Source organism: Phaseolus vulgaris, chromosome 11 (assembly GCF_051622355.1).
Source record: "Phaseolus vulgaris cultivar YP4 chromosome 11, ASM5162235v1, whole genome shotgun sequence".
NCBI classification, from domain to species: Eukaryota; Viridiplantae; Streptophyta; class Magnoliopsida; order Fabales; family Fabaceae; genus Phaseolus; species Phaseolus vulgaris.
Window position 1 is genome coordinate 48,834,880 of NC_143508.1, and position 12,840 is coordinate 48,847,719.

At 33.2% G+C, this 12,840-nt stretch overlaps 3 protein-coding genes across 6 annotated transcripts; 2 read left to right on the top strand and 1 right to left on the bottom strand.

Annotated features, from left to right (window-relative positions):
• The first annotated feature begins 1,190 nt into the window (after window positions 1–1,190).
• Window positions 1,191–11,485, top strand: LOC137819477 (jagunal-like protein). The gene is made up of 7 exons (XM_068623344.2): window positions 1,191–1,331; window positions 7,693–7,836; window positions 8,014–8,069; window positions 9,829–9,952; window positions 10,056–10,162; window positions 11,013–11,079; window positions 11,190–11,485. Exons 2-7 carry the CDS (start codon window positions 7,755–7,757, stop codon window positions 11,291–11,293), a joined length of 540 nt encoding a protein of 179 aa, XP_068479445.1. The 5' UTR covers window positions 1,191–1,331; window positions 7,693–7,754; the 3' UTR covers window positions 11,294–11,485.
• On the top strand, window positions 1,192–5,511 carry LOC137809269 (uncharacterized). Of its 4 annotated transcripts, none has more exons than XM_090297188.1 (2): window positions 1,192–1,331; window positions 4,843–5,511. In XM_090297188.1, exon 2 carries the CDS (start codon window positions 4,866–4,868, stop codon window positions 5,280–5,282), a length of 417 nt encoding a protein of 138 aa, XP_090153314.1. In that variant the 5' UTR covers window positions 1,192–1,331; window positions 4,843–4,865; the 3' UTR covers window positions 5,283–5,511. The 4 variants fall into 4 exon arrangements, with proteins under 4 accessions (XP_090153314.1, XP_090153315.1, XP_090153317.1 ...); XM_090297189.1 differs by having other exon boundaries at window positions 1,197–1,331; window positions 4,835–5,511; XM_090297191.1 differs by having other exon boundaries at window positions 1,197–1,331; window positions 4,863–5,511.
• A 549-nt stretch (window positions 11,486–12,034) lies between the features above and the next one.
• On the bottom strand, window positions 12,035–12,606 carry LOC150023327 (uncharacterized). Its single transcript, XM_090297258.1, has one exon. It carries the CDS (start codon window positions 12,499–12,501, stop codon window positions 12,226–12,228), a length of 276 nt encoding a protein of 91 aa, XP_090153384.1. The 5' UTR covers window positions 12,502–12,606; the 3' UTR covers window positions 12,035–12,225.
• Between the last annotated feature and the right edge of the window lie 234 nt (window positions 12,607–12,840).

A 12,840-nucleotide genomic window follows, 5' to 3' on the forward strand; every position in this document is an offset into this window, starting at 1 on the left:
TTAATAAGATGTAATGGTGGTTGTAATATTATGGTATAAAATGAGAGTGTTATGAACTATGTAGTACATATACAGACACAAAGGTACGTATAATTTTTAAAATGTAGGACACAGGGAGACAAATCTATATATTATATAATTTTGAATTATATAAATTGAAAATAAATATTTATGTGCAAAAGTATGTTTCAGATTCTTTTGGGAGTTCCATGACTGGCTCAAAAGAATTTGTTCCTTATTTTTATAATTATAATAAAAATTTATACAATAAATTTGAGTTTTTAGAAAATTATTGTATTTATACCTTTTAAAATTGTGTTAGAATCGTGTTAAAATTTTAAAAAATCAACAAATATTTTTTGAATTGAACACTTCATTGATAAATGTTCTACGAGTGTCGACACCGATACGTGTGTTTGACACGGATACACCCATTTAAGAGAAGTGTCTGAGTTTCATAGGTTATGAACCTATTATAACTTGTAATTTAAATGTGAAAAATTATGGTATATAATGTGAATTTCCCACCAAACAATCTCGTATGATGTATATTAATATATATTTTTCAATGTAAATAATTTTAACTAAAAATAGATAAAACATCTTAAACAGAAGTCATAAAATAAAGCTACAAGTTATATCTAAATTCATGTAGTCTTTATTTGAATAGAATTTGTTAGGTCTATTTTAAAATAATGAAAACAAAAAAGTTAAATAGGAACACATGTATTGAATATGATAAATAAAGGTAAAATACTCAAAGTAGATAAATTGATAAGGTTTCTTTGAAATTCATTTTCATTCTAAAACGGAAATATATAAGTTTTTTATAAAAATTGATAAAAAAGTAAAAACAGAAATCCTGTGAATTTGGTGTCTTTGTCCCAAATAAAATCCTTTTAGTTCTTCAAAATAGAATAAAATATGATTTTACTTATTAAATAATAAAGTTAAGATAATAAAAAGTAATTTTATCCCAATCTTATTTCAAAAAATATCTGACCCAATAATTTAAAAGGAAAATGATTTTTACACAAACCATGCGCCAGAATACAACGGGCTTACGTGGACGGGCTTATGTGGATAGATTGCTGACGTGGCATGGACGTTTTTGTAAAATCACAGTGATAAGAGGAAATTTTAATTTGGTTTGAGAAAGCGCTGAACCCTCATTGTTAATGGTTGGGGCTTTCTGAGTGGAGTGTGGGTGCTGCTCAAACGCAAGGAGAACGTTGCGAAGAGGTTGCGGACGGAGTGCGAAGAGGTTGCGAACGGAGGTTGCGGACGGAGTGCGAAGCGGTTGCGGCCGGAGTGGTAGGAGCGACGGGAAGGTCAGTGGGTTTTTTTTTTGGTCGTTTTTTGAATGCATTGCATTTGTGGGCGTTTTTTGGTTTTGAATGCATTGCGTTTGTGGGCGTTTTGCGGCAGTGGACGTTCTGTTGTGTGACCGTTTGCTTCTATGTTTGTGGTTTAGGGTTTTGTGGTTATTTATTCTTGTGTTTAGGGTTTATTTAGGCAATATTCTTCATAGCAGTATGAATATTAGAAATAAATTATTTGGAGAATTGAAAAGGATTAAAATTTTATAAAATACGTACATTGATCAAATAAGCTTTAAAAGGTAACTATTGGAAGGCTGTGATAGAAGAGGCGAGTCTTCTCCAATGCCATTGATTTAACAATTAATCAAAGCTTGGGAAATCTGGTGCTTCTCAATTTCCAGCCTCAAAACACCTTTGACAGGTTTGTGCACCTTGCGTTTAGGATACTAGAGATTTTTCATGAAATACCAGACACAAAGAACAGATTAGAGTTTAACACTACTATTTTAATCATAGCAATTATAGAAGTATGCCTTCTCGAGAAAAAGAAAAATGCACAGTTACCAAAAGTTGAGACTTAATAATATAAGTGGCACAGCAGTGTCATATAGACCAAACCTAGACTTTTAGACAACCTTAAGAAACCCAAAAAATAAGACCAATTAAAACTGTTGAGAGAGAGAGGGACATTGAGCTGAAACTGTGTTTCTCAAATAGCACAAATGGTTTATTTATATTGACAAAAAGAACCAAGCCAATAAATAGAGATTCGATATCCTCTACTAATAAAGGTATGATATGACAAATAAAAATGCTCCTAATAAAACATGTATAACCTAGATATTCTTGATTATATAGGATCTACTCCTTACTTCTATAATTATAACTAAAACAAATTTGAATTACATATATTGAATAAAACAAGCAACTGATCTTAGAGGACGATGCAATCACAAATTAACATTTCAATCTGATGGAGGAGCAGAAAAACAAAACCCAAATAAGAGGAGCAAATAAATAAATATTTAAAGCATACTAAATAATTGTACCATCAACAAAACCAATGAAACAATAAATAATGAAAAGCTATAAGAGGAAGTTTGAATAAATAAATAATATTTAATGCATGCTGAATAATTGTAATATCGCACCTCATGATAGTCAGTAATTGGAAATGGATCTTGACTAGCAGTCAAAAGGAGGTTATATGACTGTTCAGATCCATCAGTTCTATTTATATTCACAAGTTATACATTTACTGCTGCTGGAAACTGTTTCTATACTAATTTATAGGGTAATTAACATCTGGGTATAGTGGCTTATCATTATCCTAGAGGGTTATATTTTCTAATTTTACTATAATGTAGTTCAATCTGAATAATTATCAATAATAGAGAGCTGCAGGGTGCCTACTAACACAAGCAATTCACCAAATATCTATTTTCTTCAGCAAATTAAGTAAGAAAATTTATTCTTGATGAACAAAAACAAAGACAGGAAACCTGAAACGCACACCTGAAGTGATTCCTCTGTATAGCATTCTTTGACTTTATTTAAGGTTGAAACCTCAATTACCACAGAATTTCCATTAGAGTAACTCAGCTTTCCATCTAAAGACATTTTTGCACTAGTCTCAAAAACACCTTCATGAGAACTTGAACCAGATACACTTGGAGCAAGAGGGCTACTTGGGGAAGCAGGCCTTACTGAAGCTGCACCAATACTGCTATCAAATAATGATACAATGGTCCATGCGAAGGACTCTTTGTAAGGCATGATTTTAGACCACACCTGCAGTTTTTGCTTCTCTCTCTCAGTCAAGTGCACCTGTCCAAGTGAGGTGAATGTTAAAAGCCCATTCAATGAATCATTTCACACACAAACAAGAGTCACCCTGTAAACTATACACCTAAATAAGAAAGAAAAAATTCATGGAACATATTGATTGCTAGAGAGAGAAATATGAAAGTATAATCCAGAAAATGCAGTTTACACCCTGCTCCCTTTTCAACTAATAATTTAAATTTTGTTACTAGCATCCTATGAGCACCAGTCCAAAAAAATTAAATAAAAAAAGATAACGTCTTTCCTCCATTTTTTTAATTGTCCAAGACCAAAAGTAGAAGATGAAAGGAGAATGAAGAAAAGCATATTAATGCTCTTAATTAAAAGCCTAGTTCAAGTGCCTAGGCTCACATTCATTTTTAATCTGTTTTCCTGCTGCAGCATATGCTTTCACTGCATCTTCAAGTCCCAAGTTAAGGAAATTACACTCCTGCTCTCCCTTTACACTCTTCTCTTTACCCTTTTCACCAAGGTTATCAGACTCGAGAGTCTAAGTAGACTCGTGGGAGGTCGGTAAACTCGACTCGTAAACCCGACACGTAGACTCGTAAACCCAACCTAATCGCAGACCTTAATGGGGCTGCAACGAGGAGCGAAAAAGTGCAAGGAAGTGGGGCGAGGCACAGTGGAGGCGAGGCGCAAAGATTTGAGACTGCAAAAACACGAGGCGAGTTTGCACCGAGTTCAGCGAGTCTGTTCGAGAGAGTTTAAGAGTCAACCCGCGAGTTTGATAACCTTGGTACTAACTCTTCCTCTATCTCATTCTATCAATGAAATGGCCATTTATGGACACATCTGCTTTCATTTTCCAAAGTAGACATTGAGAATTTGAATAGACTAGACGAATGAAAATGGACTAGCGCTGAAAGTTTACACCACTCTTTTCCCATTTGTTTTGGAAGCATTCTGATTAGGCCATGTTCGGCAGGCTATTAGATAGTATAGTGATTATTGACTCACCACAAAACTTACCACCGTCCACTCCACTTTGCTTAGAAAGAGATAACAACAAACAATAGAGTTTGAATATTTTTCATAATAATATTATGGTTCTGTTTAAATAATCATCTTCATAAGTATTTCTAGATAAACAAAAAAAAAAAAGAAATTAAATTGAATCAAACTTATTCTGTAAATTAAAATAACTTATGTACATTTGGTTTTAGAAAAGTTGAATGAAAAATCATCAATAAAAGTTAAGTCTAACATATAAAACTTGACTCATTTTATACGTTTTCTTCAATTTTGTTGCGTTTCTTTTGCTGTTCAGAGTAACTATTCTCCTTCTCGAGAAGATCCAATGGAAAATGAAGTTTGAATCAGTAGTTATATGAACATCCGCCGGAAACATAAGTTTCACTGTTTTTTCTATTTGTGCTGCCGTGTTTCTTAATAAATTTAATGTTTTTTGCATTTGGGCTTGATTTGTGAGCAATTACGGTGTAGATTTTTTTTCCACTATTTCCTCTAAATGTTGTTGACACTATGTTTTGGCCTCTTTTTTTTCTTCTCATTGTTGATCCATGTTGTTTCTATCATACACCATTCATTTATTAATGGAGTGCCTCCTGCATTATGGTTTTCAACACTTGATTGAGGATGGTAATTAGGAGTGGTTTTAGTGTTGTTGGTATACTATCTTTAGTTTGGTCTCAACTCCTTGTTAGTTTTGTAGCATTTTTTGTGTTGGGGCAGACCATGGATGACTTGTTTGATTCCTCGTTGAACTTGGAGGACACCCATTACAAGGAAGGCTATGATGAAGGCCACAGTCACGGCCTTGTCGCGGGCAAGGAAGAAGCCAGACAGGTTGGCCTGAAGGTTGGTTTTGAGATTGGAGAGGAGCTTGGTTTCTATAGGGGTTGTGTTGACATTTGGACTTCGGCTGTTCGGCTTGATCCCACTTGTTTCTCTTCACGGGCCAAAACAATTGTTGGCCAGATGGAGGAGTTGATTGAGAAATACCCTCTCATGGATCCAGAAAATGTACAAGTGCAAGAGATCATGGATAGCCTCAGGGTCAAGTTCAAGATGGTTTGTTCTTCCTTGCATGTCAAACTTGAGTATAGTGGCTATCCAAAGTCTTCTACAGAAGCCAACGATATTCAATTTTGAGCTGCTTATGATATTTTCAGTCTTCTAGAGATACCAGTGTGTAGAGATACAATGATTTGGGCAAGTTGATGAACAAATTGCTTGTTATCATTTCTATAAACGGTCGTATAAGTCAATGTATTAAATAGTTATTTTATATTAAAAATGATAATGTATACATTGCTTATGAATGTAATCTTGATAAGTATTGTCAAGAATATTATTCAAGAATGACTGCGTTCTTTGGTTATTTTTGTGCATAGTTGTTAGAATTGTGTGATTTGTGATTTGTTAATATGATTTAGTAAGCGAAGGTTCATATCATTGATGAGTCACAAATGGCTTTGAATTATATGAACATGCATTAATTGTTCAAACTCTATATCATTGATATGAATCACACAATTCAACCATAGTTTTTTCTTTCTTTCAAGTTTTACTTTCTTTTGTTAACTACTTTAAAAAAAATTGAGAAGCCAAATCAGCTATTGAATGGAAAGGAACACTATTACACTAATGCACCCTATTTGATTATTCCTTTATCTGATTTTTTTTCCCTTTTAAAGTAGGGGTTTCTCTTGTCAGTCACTCACTAATGTTTTGTAGTTGCTTTTGGTGACATTACGGGTGATTAAGGGCAATGACTTTTTTTTTTATCTGGGGTCAGCCTGATACCTATTTTCATTTGTCTTAGAGACCTATTCTCATTTGTCTTAAAAGAATCTTTGGTTAAATTTTCAATGGGAAAAAGATTAAAAATAGTTATTTGAAAGGTGAAAATTGAGTTAAGATGAGTTTCATTGGCATGCATTATTGATGGAGGCAGTAAACTGTTCTCATATGTAAAGGCGGATTATTTGATTGTTGATCCATCCATAGCTATCTGAGGCAATAGCTATCTGAGGCAAGTAGGTGTTAGTTAGAGTACACTATTTTACATTTTACCATTAATAAAGTTATAAATAAATCTATGAAGCTTCAGGTTTCTGAATATCAATTGTTGAATCATGTGATCTATAATGATGATATGGAAGTTAACTGATCTATGCCCAATATTCAAAGTCATTTGCTATTTATCCCAAGAAATGAATCCTTTGCTTGTTAAGACATATCAAATTGATTGCAAATTGTGTCATCGATGGTTATTCAATTCATAACTTGCTCCAAAAACAACTATCTATGCTGCAAAACTAACAAGAGTTGAAAACAATTTAACACTAACGTGGCATAGCAATGACACCAAATCTTTAATATCAATTAACAGATAAGCCACAGTACATTAGGATTGTTGGCTGCAAGGTTTGCCTCTAAATCAGACATGATCTGTCATACCATGACAATAAAGCAAATAGTAGATCCCTATCTTGAGCTGCATACAGTTTGTTATGTGTAATTCTGATTTATCACATTATTAACACAACATAGGGATAAATGGTTCTGCTATAAAAACACTGCACTTGGCTTTATTTTTTTGGTTTGAGGCATATGCTGCTTTCTATGGTCAAGCTGCTGACAATGTTTGGTAGATGCATGGAGGTATGTAGTGATTCAGGAAGCAAATGCAGCAAGGTCCGGGGATCTTTTAGTCTTTGCTCTTCATGGTTATGTTGTGCTGGTCACACCTAGCTGTTAGCATGTTTTCTCTAGCAGTTTTCCCTCGCCACAAGGCTTTTGTTTTGTTTTGTGCTGGTTTTATGCAGATTCAGGTTTTGGGACTGAGTATCTTTAACTAGTTTTAAGGTTTTGATTAAGTGGTGTGTCGCTTAACTTTGCTCTAATTGTTGAATGCTTAATTAGGAGTCTTTATGTATAAGGGTTGGAACACCCCTAAAGTGTTTCTTTTAAATTCTATTAATTCATTGCTGATAAAAAAAACATAGGGATAAATGGATAGTCTTGGAAGATGTTACCCTAGAGTATTTTTATATAAGCATCACAACATTTGATGTTTGGATTTTGCTTAAAATTATAGTTGGCCTTAACATATTTATCTTTTAGCTATGATAGTGTTTTAAATCATGGGTAGGGCTGGCCCCAGAAGAGTTCAGTTCATAATGGTTTTAGTATACTCCTTAACTGGGGATCCATTGTTTTTTATGCATTAAATGTAATCTCAATCTACTTCTGTTGCAAACTTGGGAATGAATTGAGAGAAATTGATCGAAACAAACAATGAAGTTGAACAATTATAGCATTAAGAATAGTACTTAGTTATCTCTCCTTTGAGGATTTCTCCTCTAGGATTTTATTTTTACAAAGTGCTAATATTCAATATACAAATATTATTGGATATTAATGAATTCCCCACCCATAAGTTCTCCTAACTATTTATGTTACTAACTTGCCCCTCTGACTTACTAAACTAATATTCTAACTATTGAAACCAGCTATGCCTTCCTCAAATTCCTAACATTCTCTAATTTTCTTGCAGCTATAATTGGTTCAGTTTGATAAGGAAGTAGGGTAATCTGCAATACAAGGTGTGAAAACAAGATGCAGAATAGAAAGTTGGCTTCTGGAAGGCCCTCTGGAACTGATGGCTCGGATTACTCCTTCCGTATGGTTGTTGATTCAAGTTAGCTTCATCTTTTCCTTAATCTCTCTTTATTTTATTTTATTTTATTTTATTAATTTATGACATACATATTTTAATACAGTTGCACTGAATTTATTCTATAGCTTAGCTTTTAGCTATATCTTGTTTTATTAATATTCTCATTGGTTTTTGTTGTTTTGATGTTATGCCATTTAGGGTATCAACTAGTTGCAAAGGGGAAGAAACGTCTCTCTCTGCACTTTATCACTGAGGTATCTAGGATTTTGTTTATTTTTTTTCTTTTATAATTATTGTAATTCTATGTCAATGCCAATGGTATTATATGTTCTGTGATAATTTTTTATTTGGTTATTGATTGTAGATTTTTAAATGAAATATTTTGGACCAGTTTAGTGTATTTAGTTTAAATGAGTAACAACTCTGTGATTTAGTACAAATTGCTTTTGTGCTATTTTGGAAAATGGTTATTTTTTTTATAAAATTAACAAATTAATTATTCTGAAAAAGGAATAGAATTATCCACTAAAACCCCCAGACTATCTCTCAAAATTTTCCACACACAGTCACCAATGCACCAAACCTTTTGCAAAAGCCAACATGCATAACATCCCCAATCAGTACCAGTGAATCAAACTGCCGCCCACAGGTTCAACAATCAATTTGATATATCTATCATATGTCAATTTCAGTGGATGTTGCTGCCAGACTTCTTAAGTAGAAAGAGAATAGAGTACCAGGACCAAAATAGCTGATTTTGCAAGAAGCTGAGCAACGTGTGCATAAAATTTGTGATTCTTCTATCTTTGAATTGTATCTTGTATTGGCCCTTCAACATTTTGTTCTGACTATCTCTGAGCTGAGAACCTGTTTTGATCCAAAACTTAACAGCAGAATTTTGGGTGTTCACGTTCAAATATTAGTGTCAATGCTTTTTTTAAGTAGTGAACTTTAAGCATAACTCAATCCTACAAAATTGACCCAGTAAGGTGAGGTTTGTACCTACTTATATACTATAAATTGGTTTCGTTTGTAGTTGATGTGGTATCTCCAACACCTCCCAATGTCGAGACATGTACATCTAATGCGTATGACTAAATATTAATGAGTGATCCGATAGCGAGTGACATAATAGGTGCAACAAACCTCGTTAGGATAGACTTTGAAACCATGTTAAAATAAAAGAGAAAGAGAGGCATAAGTTGACTTTCTTGTGTGCATTGAGCACATAGGATTATGCATTTATGAATAAGAAAATACAAAGATATGGACTAAGCCTGTTACATCTAATAGTTTTAAACTATTCTCAAACACGTAGTAATGTACAGAAAGGCTAATCCATTGAAGAGAGCAGGTGATTGAACTGAGCTGATATCCCTTGCGCCTGAATCGAATTCCAACTTTTATATTGTGGCTTATGGTGATTTTGGGTATTTGTTAGATACAATTAGGAAAAGGGTATGGCAGCTCAATGTAATAGGTTTGTTGCCCGGGTGACATGATGTTGTATGATATCTTTACATAGAAGGCTTTCTTACTGAAATTTCTGGAAAACATTTAAACAAGTTGGCCTTGCTTTGATTCTTGAGGTACAGCTCTACAGGACATGTATTTCCTACAGTGGACTACACTTGACGAAATTGTCAAAACAATTTTATCAACTTGAATACTTGATAGTCATATACTTTCATTAATGAAAAACATTTATTAACTTTTATGTGTACTCATGCACTAATCCGGTTGAACTATTTTTGGGTGGCTATTCAAACTACACAGTTCATAACGAGTGTTTTTATATTCTGTAAAGGATTCATGTTATGAAGTTGTAGTGCTTGTGAGTGAAGTTTTATAGTCTCATTCTCAACTTTCTAAATCCTACTTCGTAGCCATGTAATACATTTTTTGTCTAACCTTAGTTTGTGATTAGAAATGCTGAATCTGTAACTATTCCTGGAGAATCTGTATTCTCTTACTGTTGACATCTATGTTAAAATTTGAAATTGTTCCTTGCAGGCTGCGTTGCTATTAATAGGAGCAATATTTGCATATTTACCAGGAATAGAAGCAGATACTCAAAATACAGTTGCCTATTCATCTGTTTTTGTTAGTGTTGTTTCACTAATCATTGGGAATATAGGTTGTTATATGGCTAAAGCCAGAGTTATTTTTTGTTTCCTTTGTATCATATTGAGCTTTTTATCTGAACCTTTTAAGTAACCTATCTCTCAATTTTGTGACAGGTCGAAGACGCAGCCGGTCTGGTTTATTGAGATTTTATGCCATTGTATCCTCCATTGCAATGGTTCTCTTGATTGCTTCTCTTGCAGTGAAACATTTGCTGCTGAAGGTAAATATGTTTGTTTTTCACCGGAGATTTTATAAGAAAAACTTCATTAACTATAAAGAACGAAACATGCCAATTAAGAAGTAAACATCTTAGTTGAAACTAAATTCTTCTAAGTGCTTCGTGAAGTCAGGAACTAATGTCAATTCTAGGCGGTTCTTGTGTTTTTGGTGGATCATTCTTATTCTTGTTAATATTAGTCATCTTCATCCTTGCATGGGATTCAAACCAGTTATGTTGAACCAGTATTTCAAATTTTGGGGTATCTATTTCACGTATTTAATGATATTCCTGCGATTACCTTTACTGGGAACACGATTCCTATAAAGATGTTTGGTAAGTATGTGCAATTCTTTGGAACGTTTTTACATTTATTCTAATTAGAAAAAGGTATGATAAAGTGAAAGTGGGAAGTTATTTTAGAAAATAACTTACATTCCCAATGAAAATAGTTTTTCGAAATACTTTTTATAACTTATATGAATTTATTCTACATGGGGATAGGAAGAACGGGAAGCATGTGTAATATAGATTCCTGGGAATGATTAATTTTTCGAAATAAATTTTATAACTTTCACCAAATATGAAAATGTTACATTCCTGGGAATAATTTTGTAAGACTTGAAACAAACACATTCTTGGTGTCTAATGACTTCTGGTGTTTTGGTTTTAGTTTCCTTCTAACAGAGAGAAAGTTACTTGTACCTAAATTTTTAAATTTGGACTATTGTGAGGGTCAACACAAAGTTATCTCATGCACTTTGGTGGTTTATTTGTATTGTTACACAAGTATATGATAAGAAAATTGTTCTCTTTCTAAATACAATTATCATTGCATGAAACTCTCGTGTAGGCTATCTTGGATTCTAAACTTTGGAGAGCAAAGTATGATGTCAATGATCTATCTCATTTTCAAACTGGCAAGTTTTCTTCTCAACTTCTAAATTTGCTGTTCTTATTGTGCAAACTGGTGTCTTAATTTGATCATTTATAGTAATAATCAAGCTTATCAGTCTTTACTTCTTTGCAGGCTTGCTGTTATATCTAGTCACCTTATCGGTGCTCAAGCTTTGTACTGTGAAAGCAGTTGTTTCCCTTCTTTTGAACATGGCTCCTCCCAAGAAAACCTCTTAGCTCCCTTCAACAGTTTTGGGGTCCAAATCCAATTTCTGTCATTGATCTTTATGCATGACTATCTTTTATGAGAGAGATGTTGATGTCAACTGAGAGATTTTACTCAACATTTTTTTAAGATGTTTGTTGTTAACTATATAGGGTTTTCTGTTATTTTTTGTTTAATTTAAGTATTACTCTGGAGAATGATTACATAATTTTCTCTACAAAGTCTTCTGGAGAGAAAAAAAGAAAAAAAAAGAATTTTTTTCCTTAATTAAAAAAATCTCTTGCATGTCATTTTACTTCTATATGTTTATCATCAAAATATGACTTCTACACGATTATCATCTTCAAAATATCACAGTTTTTATTCTTATCTAAGTAAAAATTATATTCAATTTCAGTTTCTAACCCACAAAAAAAATTATATAGTTATAACCAAGAACTGGAGGGGAAATAAAAAATAATTTTCATGTATATGTATAATTGAAATTCATTTGAAGTAATATTTTGTTGGTTCATATGGAACAATTGTTGCTTGTTTTTCTTCCTAAAATATGACTAACATACACCAGAAATTTGACAGTTAACTTTGTCTCACAAGTAATTAAAAATAAAGGAACATTGATACATGTTTAATAGAGTGATGAAGTTGTTCATATGTTTATCCCTCTGTTTCTCAAGAAGTAATCAATGTCATTTGAACATTATAATACAATGTTAGCTAAACATGTAAATATGCTTAATTTTTACTATTCATTAGTAAAAAATTCTCACATGAAAGAACCTAAAGCTTCATGTGAAAAAATAATAAAATTTCCAACATAGGCTGAAATACAAGCTTAAACACTTCAATACTTAATAATGTCTAAAAAGAGGATGAAGAAACCACTAAGAATGAAATGAACATTGAAAGGAAGCCACAGAAGTATCAGCAGCAAGATGGCTAGCTACATTCCATGAGATGCCACATTCTTCAAACGCATGAAGCTAAAGTTGAGCCTTCCACAGGTAGTGGAGTATGAAATTAAGAAGAGTATTACAAGTATGGGAGACAACATGAGGAGAAACTGCAAGTAAATGGCTGTGTAATTTGAGAGCCACAACAAGCTAAACACAATGCCAAATATCACAACCAAATGAAAATTTGGAGAAGTGGAAACAGTGCCCATATTCTGCCCTGTGTATCCCTCTACACTCCTATTTTTGGGAGAGAACCACCCCATTTTCACTATCTTATTGGTTTCTCACTGAGTGATCTCTGCAGAACATCATAAGCACTACTTGTGGGTTGTCCTCAAAGGTTTATATAAGAGTTGATGAGCTTCTGTTGCTGCAGATATTTGATTGGTTTTGGCATATATTCTTTGAGTGTCACTTTTATCTGATTAATATCTTTTCCTTTTTGTTCTGTACTCAACACTTGTGCTTGCAAGCGTTGCCTAGACTATTTTCTTGATGAAGGATGAGAACAATGGATTATCTTTTCCACATTTCTACACTCCCAAAGGCTTAAAAAAGGGCCTTCTTATCAAACTGAATCTTTAACTTACTTCTTCCCATGA

What these genes read in the sequence shown, in the direction of transcription:
- LOC137809269 (XM_090297188.1), top strand. Translation starts at nt 4,866, where the DNA reads ATGGATGACTTGTTTGATTCCTCGTTGAACTTGGAGGACACCCATTAC.
- LOC137819477 (XM_068623344.2), top strand. Translation starts at nt 7,755, where the DNA reads ATGCAGAATAGAAAGTTGGCTTCTGGAAGGCCCTCTGGAACTGATGGC. An exon ending in CCGTATGGTTGTTGATTCAA is followed by an intron (nt 7,837 to 8,013) that starts GTTAGCTTCATC and finishes TATGCCATTTAG; the next exon opens with GGTATCAACTAGTTGCAAAG. An exon ending in ACTAATCATTGGGAATATAG is followed by an intron (nt 9,953 to 10,055) that starts GTTGTTATATGG and finishes ATTTTGTGACAG; the next exon opens with GTCGAAGACGCAGCCGGTCT.
- LOC150023327 (XM_090297258.1), bottom strand. Translation starts at nt 12,501, where the DNA reads ATGGGGTGGTTCTCTCCCAAAAATAGGAGTGTAGAGGGATACACAGGG.